General features: G+C 35.7%; 1 protein-coding gene across 4 annotated transcripts; it reads left to right on the top strand.

Annotated features, from left to right (window-relative positions):
* Positions 1-198: 198 nt before the first annotated feature.
* On the top strand, positions 199-13,654 carry Cbz (chorion b-ZIP transcription factor). Of its 4 annotated transcripts, XM_062668885.1 has the most exons (7): positions 246-759; positions 1,652-8,623; positions 9,500-9,578; positions 10,992-11,252; positions 11,376-11,499; positions 11,585-12,228; positions 12,669-13,654. In XM_062668885.1, exons 4-7 carry the CDS (start codon positions 11,082-11,084, stop codon positions 13,266-13,268), a joined length of 1,539 nt encoding a protein of 512 aa, XP_062524869.1. In that variant the 5' UTR covers positions 246-759; positions 1,652-8,623; positions 9,500-9,578; positions 10,992-11,081; the 3' UTR covers positions 13,269-13,654.
* Positions 13,655-19,964: the final 6,310 nt, after the last annotated feature.

The raw sequence follows: 19,964 nt of genomic DNA, 5'->3' as shown, positions 1-19,964 counted from the left end.
GGAAATACTTAAGTTTAATACTCCCAATAACCTCAGGAGTGTACCAAGATGGGTGGGTATTTATATCAAATTGTTTTGTCAAATTATGCCAGAACCGGCGATTACTATTAAAGCATATCCACCATGAATGAATCTTGTTTTATTTTATGAAATTTACGAATATTTATTAACATTGTGGACTCAGATTCGAGCCACTTATTTCAATGTCGTGAAACGGAACGTTATCTATCTACTCACGCAGTCATCCATTGGATTGCGTCAGCCACCAAGCCCACCAATGACCGAGATAAGTAGATACATTCATTACGTATGTGAATCCTGTCCTGCTAAAAGATCGTCATTCCTCTTATAACGACGTAGTGATTATATACTCTTTGATTTAGCGCTTAAACATTAACAGAAGTGGTTTTATTGTAAAAAATTGTGTATCTTATCCTTTAAATCATAAAGCAAAGAACCGTTTTAATCGTAATTGAATTTTGGTCTTGAAAAGTTTTTAAGGCCGCTGATTCTGTTTCTTATTGTATTGACAAGAATAAGCATCATTAAATCAAGAAGAATAAATTTGGTTGTATTTAACATGAGCTGTGTCTACATGCAAAAAAATAAGCATTCAGGTGTCGGAAATAGTTTTGAACAGAACCATACAAATATTTCTACATTTAATTTTGTTAACCCGAGAAGAATTAACAGCTATTGTTCTCAGAGAAAAGGGATTATTAAGTTTAAGACGTTGTGGTGTAGAAGACACGGTAAAATGTAAGTACAATTTTTCGTTTGATAAGTGGATACTACTATAATTTAAAAAAAGCCAATTTTGAGACGCTGATGTTTTTGGATCGACCCACAATTTAAATTCCGCGCGCAACCGGATCATTTACTGGTGCGTTCCACTAAGCGTACACAACGATCAAAATACTCCTTTAGTCGTTCCACATAAAGAACGCGGTCGTTGTGGTCGCGGCGAAAACGTCACTTATGACGTCATGACTTACGCTCACGCGAAGCCCACGACGACCCAACTAAAAAGGTGGGTCGAAGTGATCGTTGAGAAAATTAGCGGCTTTTCCAAAATTCAAAGCATCAAAAATGGCGACCGTTAAGCTTACGTTATTTTATGCGGAAAGAGATACTATCTGGAGCATTATTGCGACCTCTTAGCAAATATCCAAGTGCCGAAAAGCCGCCGAAAAGACATTTTAATTACATTTGAACGTAAATGATTTATATACACCACTAATATTAGATATAAAAGATTAAATTATAAATGTTTTCAATATGAATCGATTTAAATAATAATTAAATAACTTTATTTTCAAGGCTTACAGATTATAACCTAACCTCTTAAAGCTTTTTATTAACTCACCGTTTGTATTATTTACCTCCACGCTCAAAACGCTCTATAAATCCATTCCACTTGAGTTTACGACAGTAACGCTCACAAGCAAGTGGAACGGGAAAAATTGCGGTCGTGAGCGTGATCGTTGTGAACGCTTAGTGGAACGCACCCTACAATTCATTGACAATAAATACAGCAAGAACAAAAGTCACTAATTATTGCTTCAAAATCAAATCAATTCATTCAATTTCGATGTTATTCAACATTGTTAATAAAACTACTTTTTCCTAACTTTTAGTATTGTTATCGTAGGCAGATGAACTTACAGTCCAGATCGTATGTAGTGTCAACGCCGTCCCTGCCGCCTACTGCTAGTACCAATTTTAAAGGCTAAGTAGTTATACTTCTACGTTTTTTTTTTATTGCTTAGATGAACGAGCTCACGGCCCACCTCGTGTTAAGTGGTTACTGGAGCCCATAGACATCCACTACGTAAATGCGCCACCCACCTTGTGATATAAGTTCTAAGGTGTGAGTATAGTTACTACGGCTGCCCCACTCTTCAAACCGAAACACATTACTGCTTCACGGCAGAAATAGGCAGGGCGGTGGTACCTACCCGTGCGGACTCACAAGAGGACCTACCACCAGTAATTACGCAATTTATAATTGTGCGGGTTTGATTTTTATCACACGATGTTATTCCTTCACCGTGGAAGTCAATCGTGAACATTTGTTAAGTACCTACGTATTTCATTACAAAAATTGGTACCCGCCTGCGGGATTTGAACACCGGTGCATCGCTAGATACGAATGCACCGGACGTCTTATCCTATGGGCCACGACGACTTCACTAAACGTTGACTTCCTACTGATAAAGGCTAAACAGGGGTGGTGGAGGATTTTTATTGAACTATAGTAGAATTATTTTGTCCGTGCAGTTTGGGTCATAATGCTAGCCATACACGTAACGATATACTTGTGCAAGTTTAGACTTGTACAAGTATACAGTAACGTGTGTTGGAAAATTATTGCGCAAATTTCTAGACTTGTACAAGTTTAAAAAAGTTTCAATTTTCGATTTCGAACTTGTGCAAATTTCCGTTTGCGCAAGTTTACTTGAACGTGTGTGGCATGCCGGCGTCCGAAGTTACAGTAGTATAGCAACCGCCCGCTTGTGCGCACGTCTTGTGGTCGTTTTAAACGCGCTAAAATGACGAGTGAGAGACATGGAGTTCGAGACAATTTGGAGGAATTTATTAATATTTACAGAAATGAAGTCTATCTTTAAAATTTTTATTCATTTAATAAATTGATGTGCGAATAATGCTCTCTTTTTTTTAACCAGTCGTTACACCATATAGGTATTTCGGTTTCTTTTAAGTCTTTTCAGTTTTTTGGTAGTAAATATTAAGCAAACTATTGCCAAAGCTTCATCCATCGACACACCCGGATGCTCTGCTCACTTTCATAGAAATGATATCGTTCAATTATACTTGAGGCGTCTGTGGTCACTCAGGAGTGACATTATACCTGTGCAAGTCTAAACTTGCACAAGTATATCGTTACGTGTATGGCTACCATAAAACATAGCCCGGCTAGGGCGGTGAGCATCTTGTGCGGGCGCAACGCTATTATCGATAAAAACAAATAAGTCATCGACGACAGGTACACGGCTGCGGGGTGGTATACGAAGGGTGGTAAGACATTATGTTACGAGTCATTTGTACTTACCTGCAAATTATAGTACATTATGTCGAAGAGTAATGTGTTTTTATGCATTCGTTTTCTGAATTTATTTAGTGACACAATGGTTACTCTTTTGTTTTGTATCAAAACGGCAGAATTTATTCAAAATAATATTTGCACGTGTTGTTATCAACAATGTGTTAAAATTTTTCACTGAAATAAGAATAAATCCCGAAAAGTTACAAAGTGTTAGTTTCTGCCGTTCTCGTTGTTTTGCTGCGGCGATATGTGGTGTAAATATTCGATTAGTGATTCTTTCTTTCATTTTTATTACTAACCCACAAAATGACAAAAATAAATACACTATCGATAACGCTTATCGACAACAATAATGCGCATCACTATGCCCGTCCATAAGGCTCGTGCCTGGAAGAGAGAGCGAAGTACTCGCTTCACCGCTACAATTTTTATGACCCAAACTGCACGGACAAAATAATCCTACTATAGTTGGGTCGACGAGGTTGGTCACTGTCTTTCTGGTATAAAGATGTTGCAGAAATCCATAGACCTTGACAGATGAGGTCGAAGTCTCAAGTCGACTGTATAACGCCTGTTGTCTCCCTGTTCAAACCGAAAATAATTATTGCTTTGCAGGAGAGAATACGCAAGGTGGTAGTACAGTTAGTACAGTATTGCGTTGCTCTCATTAGCAAATGCAGTCGATCTATAGTTGGCGTCGTGTCCCATTACCAATGGCAGTTTTAATTACATGGGTGTAGTATTTTAATGATCGAATTATATAAATAAAAAATGAAGTAAATTTTTCAAGAGATATCTTTATCGGGTTTATCACAGTATCTATTTACACGTGTGACGTAATATAACAGCGAATTGGAGGCCCGGAGGGAATTTTATAACTGGAGCAGTTTTAAGACATAGCAAGCTTGGTAAAATATGCTAGTATATTATAATTCATATTAAGCGTTCGGTATAAAATATGACGCATTTTATATCAGCCAGTGCCAATTAAACTTGTGGTCCAACGGTCCTATGTGTCCTTTATGTGGGGATATCGCAGAATCACGATTGGGCGCGCAATACTGAGTTATCAGTTTTATTGAAGGTCATGGAATCAAGAGAAGACACGTTTCACGATATCTGCCGTAATCGTTTGGCCAGATTTTAGAAAGCTGTAGTGAACGACACCGGCGCAGCGCTGGTAACACTCACAAGTAACTTTTTCAGAGTCAATTTTCGTATAGGGCAGGATTTGGCTGGGTCTCCAGGGTTCAGCAATTGCGACGAGCGCTTTCGATTCTGATTATCGTACAGTATCCACTTTTCATCACAAGTAATGATTCGATTTAAAATCCCTTCATTATTGTGTCGGATCAGCAAAGTAACACAGCAGTCGACGCGTGTTTGCAAATTCGATTCGTTCATTTCATGAGGTACCCATCGTTCAAGTTTTTTTACTTTCCCGATTTGCTTCAAGTGGATTAATAGAGTTTTACCCCGAAGCCTGCAGCTATCACTGAAGTGCTTTGTGATGGATCTTCTTCCACAATAGCCTTTAATTCTTCATTTTCCACTTTGGTCTCCGGTCGTCTACGGGGTTGGTTCTGAAGGTCGAAATTTCCAGAACGAAAACGTTGAAACCAAAAACGTAGCGTGCATTCTTTTGCGACACCAGCGCCGAACACAGTCATCATTAATCCTTCGAGCTGTTTGTGCAGCACTGGGGCTACGGTAGACCTCGTACTCGTAAATATACCGATATTTCATGTTTTCCATTGTGCGGTAATACTTAAGTGACGCCAAAGAAAAAAATAATGAGGAAAAAGAAATGAATGACTGTTTTCAAAACTCAAATGTACCAACTAAATGAATTTATAAATTTGAATTTGGAATTTTTAACCAAAGAGGAGATATTCCAGATCAAAGTGGTCAACACGACAAAACGCTAATTTCATATTATGTATGTACCTAATATTTCAAACATGGACCGTTTCGTTTGCATTTCATCATAATCTTCAGCAATTTGATACTGATTGCTCGACATAGACGTTATGTCGACGTTATAAGGTATGTTCGATCGGCCGCCATACTTGACTGATTGACTATGTCATCGGTTCAACGTGCCATAAGTCTTCCTAAGTCTTCTACGACCTAATCTCAGCCGACCGTCACTGTGTTTTCATTTCGTCCTGCTAAGTTTACAGCCCAACTCCATTTCAGATCTGCTGCTCTTTTACCCAAATCTGTAACTTTTTTTTATCGTCTAATATCGATATTACGGTTTCGATCTATTATATTATGTTATCAGATGCAAGGTATTCTATCGCTCGCGGTGCATAGTCTGACAAGTATTGGTCCATGTTTCTGCACCATACCGGCAAAGGAATTGATTGTCTTGAAACATTGTAGGATTTTTTTATTTAGAGATATCTTCACTTCTCTAAATGCAGCCCGCCCATTCTAATTGATATTCGCTACCCAAGGATAGAACATGTCACTGATCCACTATCTTAACTGTTCTTACCTCACAATTTTAAGTAAAAACTTACTTAGGTATTCACAATACGTCCTAACTTAGTTTAGTGAAGGCTCTTTTTTGAATAATATCACGTGTGATTATTACGTATTGAACGTACAAATATGTTGTAACTTTTTTTTTCCAACCTATTCTAGTAACTTATTCTAGATTCACCGAACTAGTAGGTGAGCTCGCGGGGCTCAAACCTAACGTTGTTGCTAACACGAGCGAACTCTCAAGCGTTTTGTTATACTATTCGTTATACGTATAATTGAGACTTTAAACTCCTCATGTCTCGATATGGCCTTCGACATTATTTTAAATGCACTGCGATAACCTCTTAACCTTTAGTGATCCATGTGTTCGTACGCACTATCCATTTGACGGAATAAAAAAAAAACGATTCACTTTTCTCAAAACAAACGGGATTTGAATCTGTGATCATAACAGTTACGTCATACGTGTGTTGCGGGCTTCAGTTCACAGAACTACTTTTGCGGCTTTGCGGATTTCATTCTCATTACATGAGTTTATTCCTTCGGCATGGAAGTATTTCGTGAAGGTCGTGTAATGCGGAGTTTACATTACGAAATTAGTGTCATGCATGTTGAACTCAGTTGCACGAAAGTAGTTTCGATATATGAGTCGTCTATTATCAAAGGTGGCAATCTGCATTTGGATAAAAAAATGTTATTGATATGTCAATACAGATTGATTTGAATATAATCGTCTCCTTCAAAGAATACGGTTCAAAACCTGCATTAAATAAAGGATTAACCTTTATTTAATGCAGGTTTAACCTATTATTTATCTAAGATGTCGTTCAGAAGAGTTTTGTGACTGCCAATGGAATACAAAGTCAATAATTCGTTTTTCTGGTTTACCAATAATTGTCCAAAAGTCACATTGCCGGCTTTGATAATAGTCGACTCATATGCGAAAGTAATTTCGTTAAAAAATTAGTGTCGCGAAATCCACAGTATCGCAGTAACCATGACGCCAACAGCATCAAAGCTATAATTTGCTATATTCAATGTAGCTAAAGAAATGCTTATAAATATAGCTATAAACTTAAAAAAATACTATCAAGAAAAAAAAGACGTTGGTAGATTCGGGGATGGTCAACAAGAAGGCATTTAGGTGCAATGAAGTTAGTCTCTGAATTAGCAGATGAAGATCCTGAGAGTTATAACTGTTTTCGAATAAGTGAAGATAATTTTGATTTTTTACTGTAGGTGTTTCGGGTCCCAGAGACACCCTTGTCGCTGATATTCATTAATAAGATCTATATTTTTTTTTGTACTCCATCGTTGGTTTGCCATTTTCAACGCTTGAAGGGCGTCCGAACTAACAATACATACGTCGGCACAGCGCAAGTCCTTTCGCGACATTAGTTTCACGTCGCGTCTACACTATGAAATTAGTTGCATGACACTAATTTCACCAAAAAATCGCGCAGGGCACGAAACTAATTTGCATGCATGAAAGTAATGCATGCATTACGAAAGTATTAAATTACACGTGAAACTGTTGGTAAAACTAATGTCACGAAATTAATTTCATGCCACTAATTTCGTAATGTAAATTCCCCTTTAAGTACTTAGGTACGTGTTTACAAATACAATATGGTACCTGGCTGGTTTTAACCCCGGCATTGTCTCATTGATCGTTTTCAATTCCTTATTTACCTATTTATATGACTTTAATTAATCGATAGATTAAAATATATTTTTTTACTAACAATATCTCGAAAGAAGAGTAGGTAGGTAATTCAGGTAAGTAGGTACTTACCTACTTACGAACAATAAAACGAATCATACGGGTATTAGTCTGATTAATATCATAATACAAAACATTGATAAGCTTCCAACTTCTTATTAGCCTAAACAATAAAGTAATTCGATCATTTTTTGAATTTCATAGATATGATTCTTATTACCGTTACGTAACACATAACACAAATACGTACGATCATAACCTTCGTAATTAAAGCAGGCACCACATAATGTTAATAAACTTGTTCGCATAGACAATAAATATTTAAGTAATTCTAAAAATTGAAAATAATAGGCACTACCTAAGCTAATTTACATAAATAGGTACCTATTTAAGTATGACGTAGGAAAAGACTAGGTATACATATTACGTACTTTGTGGATTAAACAATAAAATAGGTTATTCAACTTAGTTCAATGCCGGACTAAAGTGACTCCGTGCCACGGTATGAGTCATTCTTATTTTTTAACCTAAAACGTCACGGCCTAAACATGTTGATACCTGTCTGAATCTGATCTTTCACGCTTCGCAGTTCTGTTATAAACCTTGGTGGCCCCTACCTACTTACTAAAACTATAGTATTATTATCCGGTTTACAAATAATTTAATAACACGTGTTTTTTTACACGCTACATATTATGATAATACAGTGGTATTTAAGGTACATATTATTACGTATTGGCTCCAAAACTTTCTTTATTCAGATTGTAAGTAAAAATCTATATAGGTAAATTATTTTCATTCGACAAGAATGCATGAGTCATTAAAATTATAATGCGCTTGTTTTTAACTTTGTGAATCCCCAATTTCCTCACATTGGCGGACCGGTTAGAATGAAACGGAACAGTCCAAAGTATGTAAAACAAAACAGCTCCAACATAATATATATTGTATAGAACATGGATGGGAAAAGGTTGGCCGCGTGACTACTGACTCGCTAATATCTGGCTCTGTTCATTGGCTGTTAAAGTTGACGTCATTCTGTTGAGCCAATTAGGTTGTTCGAAAATAATATTTATAGATTTCATGTGGTGGGGTTGAGGAAAACCGAGTATAGTTGATTTCAGTGTACAGCGTGATCAAAAATATTGCACAATATTTTCTGTACTCTCTCGGAGAGCACGTGTTGCGCTTTCAATTCTGAGAAACTCTTGAACTTTTTACATTCTGTATTTACTAAGACGTCTTAAGCATTGCTCGTTTAAGTTCGATTCCTTTTTTACAAAAACGGAATCACATCGAACTCTAGTTTTGAAAGACTTGCATACATTCATTGTACTCAGGTAAGCTTAATTTACTTATATATAAATTAAAATTAAATTTACCTATCCCTCAAATATATAAGTACCAACGAGTGGTATTTTCCTACCAGTGGATAATTTCCTACCAGTGAATATTTACAAACGCAAAGACTATTGAGTTCCTAGAAATTTCGATGACGTTGCAAAATTAAAACGCGATGCCTTGGTTGAAATCGCTATCTTTATTGTTCGTCAGATAATAATTGTATCTCGCATTGTCAAAGCGAATAATCAATATCAAAACACTACGCCCTATCCATTATTCCAGCCAAATAAGCAGTCGTAAAAACCCTTCCTACTTAGTAATTAAAACTGTAACTTCACGGTAGGGACATTAGTAGTTTTTTTTTTTATATTGCATACATAGATGGACGATCTCACAGCCCATGTGGCGTTATGTGGTTACTGGAGCCCATAGACATCTACAACTTTAATGCGCCACCCACCTTGAGATATAAGTTCTAAGGTCTCAGTATAGTTACGACGACTGCCCCACCCTTCAAACCGAAACGCATTACTGCTTCACGGCAGAAATAGGCAGAGTGGTGGTACCTATCCGTGCGGACTCACAATAGGTCCTACCACCAGTACTTGCTTACTTTTGGAACGTATCTAAAAATTAGAATTGTTGCTAAAACTATTTTTCCTAACGCGACAAGACAACCGGTCAATCTTTTTACGTGTGGTAAAACCCGTTTTATTATAATCTCTGTGGAAATTTATGAAATCGATTTGGTGTGGGAGTGGAACACATTTAGGACGGTATTATAAACGAGGTCAGATAGATTAAGTAGAAACATATAATTGTAATGGATGTCAATAGAAGTTTATTAAATTACGTCTTTTTATTTGTTACAGGCCTACTCTCGGGACAGTTAGTTGTTTGGGAGCTTAAAGAGTTAACATTTCTTTAGGAGCTCAAGAAGAGTTCAATCAAGTGAGTAAAATATTTTATAGAGGTACTTTTTTCTTTCGGTTAGTATTATTTGTTCACAGACCAGATGCGCAAAGAAACGTTCCAGAAGGAAAAAAATCCAAATAAACATTACGATATACCTATATATAACATACCTATTACGTTGCTTTTCGTTCAGAATGAGCACTAAACATGTACATAATGCTCTTCAATCATTTCTCCCGCTTGGTGGCTAGATTTCAACTATTTTTTGTTCGCCTTTAACATAGCCTTCTCATTGATAATAAGAGATTGTTATTTTTTGTTTTACAATGTATAACTTTGTTATTGGTGATTTAGTAACATAAAATAACTCTTTAAATATTTATCAATGCGATGAATAAGCATAAGGCAAATAACAAGTGATTATCTAGATAGCTGCTACAAGGACATTAAATTCCACGACAACATTAATGAATTTATAATCAACCGAAGCACCTTGTTCGTGCGATTTGCATATCTTATTAAGATATTTTTACATTTTGAATTTCAAATTTTAGTTTAAATGTAACGATATTTACATAACTTTACAAGCTAGCAAATTATATTTAGATGTGATAACTTCCTTTAATATCAAATTAAAGTTTTTAGTATAAGTAATTTTAAACTAATAATCTCAATCGACATTTAGGAGCGACATGAATCTAAGGATTTTGTTGCGAGCAAGCACTTATAATATTATTAACTCACTGTAGAGATCTTTTTGTTTCGCTTCAAAAGTAAAAAAAATAATTATGATGTCATTGATAACGATTATGAGGGCAGGTGACTAGACTGATTGCATAATAAGTCATCATGTTATAATAACATAATGTTGTAATCAATTAAAGGAAAAAAGTAATAACGACATAGGTATTTAGAACATCAATTACACTAAAGACGCAAAAACCTTTTTTTTTTTTTAATCCTCGCAATTCAGCACACATAAGTGCCTAAACTGGTTGTAATCTTATAATATTTATGCAAACCCTCTACTTTATTGAACCTATTTATTTCATTAAATTTAAACAGTTCATTAATTTTTATGTAATGTTATTTGCATGCGTGGCATTAGTACCGACCTTCGTAGTACTAATGTAATAGGTATATCTATATAATAATATGAAAATATGTATATATTAATATCATTATATCTCATACCGACTACAACTACTACTTTGTTCTACTTTCTACTTTTGACTTTTCAAAATTGTACTTTCAAAATACTTAGCTACTGAGTCCTTGTAGGTAGTTATTTCTTTATATTTTACTACTTTAGCTGGTACTGTTCGTGCGGCTTCATTCTGTAGTTGAACTACGACGGGGTCTATATTTTCACATCGATCATCCTACTATAATCGCTCATATTGCTTCATAAAAGGCACATTAAGTTACGTCGTGTAATTTTTTTTGTAGTTCTATACAAAATGGTTGCTCAAAAGATCACCTGCCCGAGTCGGAGCGACGATATCGGAACTCAATACACCAATCCAAACACCAAAAGACATGGTTTTTTCGCAAACGAGTCTCAAGACTCGAAACATTTTGAAAGTAGTAGACCTAGATCGTTTAAAGCCAGAAAAGAACCAACAGGCGAACGGTCTAACCGGAGTGATTCACCAAGGAAACAACGGAGTAATGCCTCAAGGAACAGTGCCAACAGCCAGCTTTTCCGAGGTAAGAGTGAAGCTGAGAATTCGTGAGTACTATTATAATAGAATTTTTATTAACATTAAACTTAAATATAAAAATAGCTATGTCACTGGAACTAAATTTAATATTAGTTTATTCTATTTCCAGGAATATTTGAAACCGGAACAGTTATACGCGAGCACAATGCTTCACGGTTCGAACTCAGAGTTCTTCCAAGAACTGGATCAGTTGTGCTCCGATCCAGAAAGGGAAGAACAAACACGGACCATTGGTAAGATGAATGGAACATAATAAATTGTTATACCTAACATTTCAACAAAATACATTTAATCTAACGAATGAACTTTTGTTAACAGATTCTCATAAAGAAACCGAAAAACGGGCATGTTCCTTCGACACACCGCACACATCATTCTGCCTACAAGGGTGGGATGTACAGGACGATAACTCTCCCTACGGCCAGGCAGGCTTTTATAGTAACACCTCCATGGACACGATCTCTCCGGCTTTCGATGGGTTCGCTCTTAATAATGACTTAGGGCCGATTCCAGAGGAAGCTAATGAGGTTCAATTTCCAGAACAATTTTTGGATATCAGCAGCCTGCCTGTCGTTATCGGAGGTTTAACGTCCGCAGCGGCCCTTGACGATTCCTGGGCTTATCCAGAACCAGTCAACTGGACCAACACATTCAACACAGATAACACTATAAACACAGACACACAAAAAACATTGCCCTTGACCGAAGACGACTCTTGTGATGCAAAAATTATTTCTTTCCTGCCAAGTGAAGTCGAAAATTGTGATGTATTTTTACCTAAACTCATCGATCAGTGTGATGATGCAGTTTTACAAAAAGAAGGAATGCACAAGTGCGAAAGAGGACTTTCCATTGACGTAGGAATTCGTACACCAAGCTGGCCAGCTGATGCGATTAGCACTCCTGAAGTTCTTAGTTACGTCGAGCAATTAGAAAAAGAAAAGTGCTCACGTGCATTTAAGGTAGTTCTATATTTTGTGCTTAAAATACATAATAACACAGACCATAGAGGTTCGACAAAGATGCTTATGTTTTAAAACTAATGTTTACTACAAGATTTTATTCAGCCACTCGCCTTGAGAAATAGGATTGTAGCCTCAATTGTATAGCATAACCAACTTTACTTCTATATGAAAGCTTTAACAGTTGTAGATTAAGTTTGAAGAGTGTGAAAGACCTGTAAAACAATTGTAACTTTAACCACATTTTTATATTATTTTATGTACTAATGAGATAGTAGATTACTTTATGGCTCACCTGGCTTAAGTGGTGGTAGCATATGATGCCTATGAGACTTAGTTATAATTAAACACCAGAGGGGTAAACATCTCATGTCCAGTTACAATATGAAAAACAATTTGTTTATTATGAATAATTATTAACTTCCTATTTCATTGCTTAGGAACTCCGCAATGATTTGCCTCTTCAAAAAACGGAACTAGACCTAAACTCAGTAGTAAACATCATTCCATGCAAAAATAATGATTATGAACCAGTCACACCAAAAAGTGAATCTCAGCTGGATTCTGATAATGAAGACAGAAGAACACATTTAAGCAAAAGGAAGCATCTGGACAGTGATGATTCTGATGAAACCTATACACCTTTTGCTGAACAGACATCACGAAAATATAAAAGGAAAAAGTCAAATGTTCCAATCAAAGAAATGATCCTTGCACTTGAGGGATCGCGACAGGTTGGGACCAGAAGAAGAGGCCGACCCCCCAAGAGACGAGACAGCACACTATCATCCACATGCAGCATTGATGAAAATTCATCAAATATTTCCACTCAAGAATCAAAGTATAGAGAGTTGAGAGACAAGAATAATGAAGCTTCCAAAAGATCCAGAATGAACAGGAAACTCAAAGAACTACAGATGGAACAATTGGCAATTGATTTGGAAGAAAGAAATAAAAAACTAAGAGTTAAAGCAGATATTTTGGAAGAGCTGACCAAAAAAGTAAAAGATGCATTGATGGCTGCAATTTTACAGAAATGAAGCAAATTGTGAATATTTTGTGTATTGTTAAAGCTCATAAGCATCTGCATCTTGTTACTTAGTAAGTCTACAACGGTGGACTTTTCAGTCTTAACAAGACTACATAACAAGACAATGCATGTTGCATATTGGCAAGGATAGTAAGTATCCTTAATAAAAACAACCTGGACTACACATAAGAAAAATTGTCTATTTATAGGTACATAATCTTATCTAGAAATAAGATGTATTAATGTAACAAAACTTATTCTTTGGTTTTGCTTTACATTTTTGTTGTTTATCATTAAAAAAATATTTTTCCCTACAATTGTTTGGATATGGCAATTAAATAAAATTACGACTATGTTATACTTACCTAATTGAAAATAAATGGATTTATTGGAAAAGTTAGTTGTTTACATTCAATAAACCTTTTTCTTTATTTGTTAAAAGATACATTAAGTTTAGGTACTTTAAGTTAAAATTAAGTATGTAGGTTATGTAAATAGTAGGTTATAATTGAGTTTTTTTTTTTATTTTTTTTTTATTGCTTAGATGTGTGGACGAGCTCACAGCCCACCTGGTGTTAAGTGGTTACTGGAGCCCATAGACATCTACAACGTAAATGCGCCACACACCTTGAGATATAGTTCTAAGGTCTCAGTATAGTCACAACGGCTGCCCCACCCTTCAAACCGAAACGCATTACTGCTTCACGGCAGAAATAGGCGGGGCGGTGGTACCTACCCGTGCGGACTCACAAGAGGTCCTACCACCAGTAAAGAGTAAGAGTAAGAGTATGGGTTATAATCTTTCATTTTACTAGTTTGGTACAAATTTTAATTATTTTTTGTTTCAAATAAAATGAAATCAATCAAAATCAAGTATTTTCTGTATGAAAGCTAATTCATGAGTCTTGGAATTTAAATTACTTTTAGGGTTTTACCTCGCATTTTTTCTTTTTAATCCCAGCGTTTCGAAAACTACCCAGTCTCTGCCCTTGTGGCAAACTAATTATCATTGTCAGTAATGTTTAAAAAAAATGGTCATTTCGTTTCAAGATGTACATATATAGATTTCACTAAATTAAATGTTACCTACTTAATGCATCTTTCACTATAAATTGCAGCAAAAAGTAATTATGTAATATTATGGATACAAGCCCAAGTAATCGATAAATATGTACGCATTGTTGGTGCATAGCAGCTGTTCATACCTTCGTTTTGATGAAATGGAACTAAATTTGTATTAAAAAGTAATAATGATCTATCATAGACCTAGATAGTAGGGACACGACATATTGTTCTATACGTACAATTGCTTATATAAATAGCACCCATTTTGAAGGCACATACATAAACATATATCTATCTCGTTCTTACTCAGCACTTTAACTCGCAGGAAAACAATATAACAGTATTTCAGTGCGTACATAAAATGAAACATGAATATACGTAAATATCTCCGTCTCCGTCTAATGAGGCCGAAAATCCGCCATGTTTAGCGCGCCAAATGTCATTGTCACGTCAGTTCGGTCGTCTGTTTTGGGTTGTACATTATTTATTGACTATGATATCGATTTAATATGATTGATTATATAAAATTTCATAATTTATCATGCTTAAAACATAGAAAAATAATAATTAAAACGTATTTTATAGGATCTCAAGAAAGTCGATGTCCTAAAACTATTATCTATATGTATTTAAATTCATTATGGAGCCCTCATCCGAAAAATCCATTTTTCGGTCGGAATCTATTGATCATGACACTAATCATAAATACCACTTTAAAATATGTCATCAAAACATATTTAGACATTCTGTTTAGATATTTCGGGAAAAAGGCTACCGACAAAATCTCTTCGGAACTATTGAAATAAAATAGTTTTATTCCGCAGTGAGTAAAACACTATTGTAAATTTGTTAAATATTTAATAATTAAGTGATTTTAGAGAGGAAGTCACAAGGAATGACGTTTGTAATTAATGAATAAATGTTCTGTAGGCGTGTTTTTTTTAAACGCGGTCCCTGGATAAGTTTAAAATTTGAATCACTCTCAAGCGAAAGTGATTCAAATGGTGCGGCGCACCTTCCTTGGGGTGCGCTGCGGTAGTATGTTACGGACTTTAGAGTCAGCAAAACAATTAAAATAGATTGTAATAGTCTAAGAAAAACACGTACTCAAAATACGATAACATTTAGCATGCTAGAAATGGGCTGATGGCTTTGAACTACGCCATATCTTTATGTTTTGCGACAAACGACAACTTTATAAAATCATTGTAGCAACTTTTAAAAATCATCATATCGTTTACTTGGCAAATTCGAAGGACGAACTTGTCTTAGATTTCACCCATCTAAATCATATCATATTTGCACATAACAATATACCTACTTACTTCCCATTAAAGTATAAATTCTACAAATAAATAATACTCAACAATATTTAAAATAAAATGAGCCAAGAACGTTTATCGATAAAACCTGATAACATTGTAATCTTTTGTACAGCACTAAAGCCGCCATGTTTTGTGGCCAGATGACGTCACAGTGGCACGAAATTTTGGTTGACGTTTCATTTCCATAGGTTTCCTACTTCATTGTGATCTATGATATATTGACACAACTAAAACATTATAACGTAAAAAAAAATTTGATTGTAGGTATTGTAACATTAATTTCTTTGTAATAAGTATGATCTGCTACATTTTCAATCATTCTATACCCACCTACCTACACTCTACAGTTTTTTTATCTATGTTTCAAATATGACATCCAGGGCATTGACATATTATTAGCTGTCACGCGAATGAGGTTAGTACATAGATTAAACACTTAATATATTTGAGAGGTTAGTAGGTACAGCAAGATGTTGTATGTATATTGTATATATATTGTTTTAGGTAAATCAACAGAGATCCTGTCATCAAACATTCTTAGCTAGGTACTCACTTAATTCTTAGTTAATATCTGTGACCTTGCTCGTTCACGAAGCCCGCTATAGAAAGCAGAGTATTAAATACACTTGACATTGGCGAAATCTAAAAGGAAACGCCATAAACATAAGAGATAGGTACAGTAAGAAAGGGTGATTAGGGATTGAGAGGTGAATGGGGAAAAAACCAGAAGGAAAAAAAAGGTTTTTTAATCGTTGCAAAATCTTCCATTTTTTGTAATGTAATGGTAGAATGTTGAAAGTTCACAAAACAACTCTGAATATGCATGATAATAGCTGCTAACTTATAAAAAATCGCATTTCAAATTAACTTCTTGTGGTGGTAATTATTTTAGTGCTAGAAACTTTGCTCTCTTTTATTTATTTGATAATAATAGAAGACGACTGTGATTTATAAATGTTATTTAGTGTTTGAACCATTATATATATTAAAGGTAAGTCTTAGTTGTTATTGGTTTTAATGTATTTGATAAAATAAAAATACATGTAAAAATCTGTTGTTTTTGGGGATATTGGGGACGTTTCAGGTACAAATAACAATGAAAAAGGGGTCAATTGGGATGAGAATAAGTGAAATGGAAGCGACCTAAGTATAAATGAGTACAGAGTTGTAGGGTTGTCTATGTAGTTACAACAATATTTTTTAAATTTGTTGGTAAGAATCTGGTTTATTCATGATGTTTTTGTCTAGAACTTTTATTCAAAATTATCAATGCAGTGTTATTTTATTGTTTGGAAAATATTTATATTATCAGTTACGCGTTGTTTTCTATTAGATATGCCTCGTATCAAAGATTCCAAATCCTTATAAGAGATATGATCCCTTAATATTAAAAACAGTAATAGAAGCCTATGAAATTAGGAATAAGTCTTTAGTTGAAATAGCTAAGCAATTTAACATAAGTAAGTCGCTTTTGCACAGACATTTTACAAGAACAATGAAATCTCAAGGTGGACAAAAATGTCTAAGTAATACATAATAAAATATATTAATATTTGTTCAGAGTGGGGGTATCCACCTGATTAATCCATGGAATAACAGACACACTTAATCTCTTAACCCAGATAAAAACATCAGCCCCTAAGTACTTACTAAGAACGAAGAAATATAAACCGCTTATAAGAAAGCCCACTCGTTCGAATTTAAGTGCTTACTCTCCCTTAAACAGAATCGTTTGCGACTACAATAATGTCCACGGTAGCGCGGTCTCCGTTAATGTTCATTCGGACTTGTCCGATTGCGCTGAACTAACTTTAAGTGATGAAATAGATGTTTTTTCTAATTGTGTCACAGCTTACAGAAAAAAATTGTCGCAGATAATTTCCCAAGTAAATATAAATTAATCATAAGTAATTAAATGTAATCAAGTTTTAGATATATATTTTTTATTTTTGTTGTCAATGCACTGTCGATTGCACCTATAATTGAGGTGACATGTGCCATGTACATTTGTCAGTTTTTCAATGTTTTTCATTGATGATCTCTTTGTTGGTGCATCTAAATAAATAAATTAATTAACACCAAGGAGTGCAGCCCTAGCAAATTTCTCTATTAACACTAATTTCGTCCCCAATAACCGCAATTTCTGGGTAACTAGGGATAACACCTGTTTTTGCTTAAACTGGAATGCTAAAGCTTTAAATTTGATACCAAAGACGCCCCCAAGACTCATCATCAAGATCCTAGACCAAGACCTATAATTGTTCACCTCGATGACGACCTGGACTTAAAGTCCACCAGTAAGTATATGCAGTCGGCGTCGATGCGCCACTTCGATAAAGCGGCACGACACGAGAACCCTCTCATCGTGGCCGCCGGTAACTACATTCCCGATCCTGCGTACAGAATGGAAAGCAGTCGACGTCGCCCAAAACACGTCATCTCGGATCCTCCCGATCCACTAACGGTGCTTTTAGGTACTTCAAGCACCGGTCACCGTTCTCGTCGAACCCGTCGCTTGCGACGAAGGGGCGCTTGGGACGAATTAACTCTCAGACACAGCCCACTGAGTTTCTCGCCGGATCTTCTCAGTGGGTTGCGTTTCCGATCCGGTGGTAGATTCTGTGAAGCACGACTCTTGCTAGGGTTCGTGTTAGCATCGTAGTCAGGTTTGAGCCCCGTGAGCTCACCTACAAACGTTAGGGCGAAGCTGAAATAGCCTCTCAAGGCTGTCAGCGAAGGTAGAAAAAAAAAAATTTGTTCATCAAGTTGGAATTTGTCCCTAATCACCCCGTTTTACCGGTATACAAAGTTTAAAAAATTAGCAGTCTTCCTTAAAAGCGCCTTGTTAATCACTGGAAACAATTAACAAGCGATTAAAGAAATATCATATTGGAGTGAAGACTCATCTACCCTCGAATATATAAGTGTATGATCTATACCTGATGGGATAGGTAGGGAAAAAAGCGAACTGATATTTTTTGCGGAGAGCTCATAGATTATTATGCAGGCCACTCACATGCGCGCAAATATTCGTACATTGTACAAATGTTTGCGCGCATGTGAAGGGCCGTCAAACATTCATTCGCAAACTTAGCAGCTGTGCAAATGGGTTTGGTACTCAATTTGCGAACCCGTTTACGCTTCCTCCTACACTTGTTTACGAATGTCTCACGAATTTCTCCTCCTTTTTAATTCGTCAATAGAACATTGAAGAGAAAAAGAGTTTTGAATTCTTTCCCAGACATCATTAACAGCCATGCTGTTTTTATCGGATTTCTTTTGATGAAGATACGCTACACAGTAGACGTCACGAACTATGAAAATGGCGATACGTCTGTTACTTTCGCAATCGTCGGCGCAACTGGGCAAACGAATGCGTGGGAGACTACGCGAAGGTTCGCGGTTCGCGCGCTTTGATGACTGTTAAAAAACCGACACAGCTTGGAAAACCACGAATGCAGCGAAAACTTTGCATAATCATTTGCAAATGTCGTCCTACACTTGCGGGTTTGCGTATTCGTGCGCATGTGAGCGACCGGTGTTATACACTTGCATAGCTAGGTACTATTTTAATACCGGAAGAAAGTACCTAATAAATTTTTCTTATAAGTACAACCAGTGGGTATGACTCTTAGTTGATAATTAAAAGTGAAAATCATGGTGTCAATTACATAGTTACATCCATAAATCCAGGACTTGCATTTTAATGAAATTTCAAAGGAATACGGACATAGTCATCTGTTTACGACCAATCCGTAATTAAATTGATCTAGGCCAAGTCATCCAGTCAGGAATAATACAAAGAGGCATTTGATAGTAAATTAAATTATCACATTATCTACTCCTCAAACGTTACCTGCCTACCTTCTCGTACGACCAATTTGAAAGTGCCGAAAGATCGTATGATGAAAATTGGGAACGTGGCATGTACAATTCGTCTGAACAAGAGCTAATAAACCTACAGGATTGTTCAATTGAGTAGGAATCTGATTACGAGTCAGTCAACTTTATTTTGAATTACGTGTAATAAAAACTGTCGACTTACAAATTCGTTTTATTCTAAAATGACAACCATTATCTCTAAAAAAAAACAGATATTAAGTTAAAATTTAGACCATTCGATGGCTTCATTTCAACATTGTTCGATCCGTAGTAAATACACTTAGTTTCGATTATCGGTTTTTCCATTAATATCCCAAATTTAGAAATTTAATGTCAGTCTTTTATGCGAATGTCACTTCATCTTCATTCATTTAATCATCATTCTGCATATCTACTTAGATTCACGAAAATGTAGTTTCTAGATGTGTCGGGGT

Source organism: Bombyx mori, chromosome 6 (genome assembly GCF_030269925.1).
Source record: "Bombyx mori chromosome 6, ASM3026992v2".
NCBI classification, from domain to species: Eukaryota; Metazoa; Arthropoda; class Insecta; order Lepidoptera; family Bombycidae; genus Bombyx; species Bombyx mori.
The sequence above is the reverse complement of the archived record's forward strand: the minus strand, read 5'-3'. Positions and strand labels throughout refer to the sequence as shown.

Bases quoted from the DNA above. Each gene is read 5' to 3' on its own strand.
- Cbz (XM_062668884.1), top strand. From the start codon at position 11,082: ATGGTTTTTTCGCAAACGAGTCTCAAGACTCGAAACATTTTGAAAGTA. The intron at 11,500-11,584 runs GTAAGATGAATG...TTTTGTTAACAG, and splicing joins AGAACAAACACGGACCATTG to ATTCTCATAAAGAAACCGAA. The intron at 12,229-12,668 runs GTAGTTCTATAT...TTCATTGCTTAG, and splicing joins AGTGCTCACGTGCATTTAAG to GAACTCCGCAATGATTTGCC.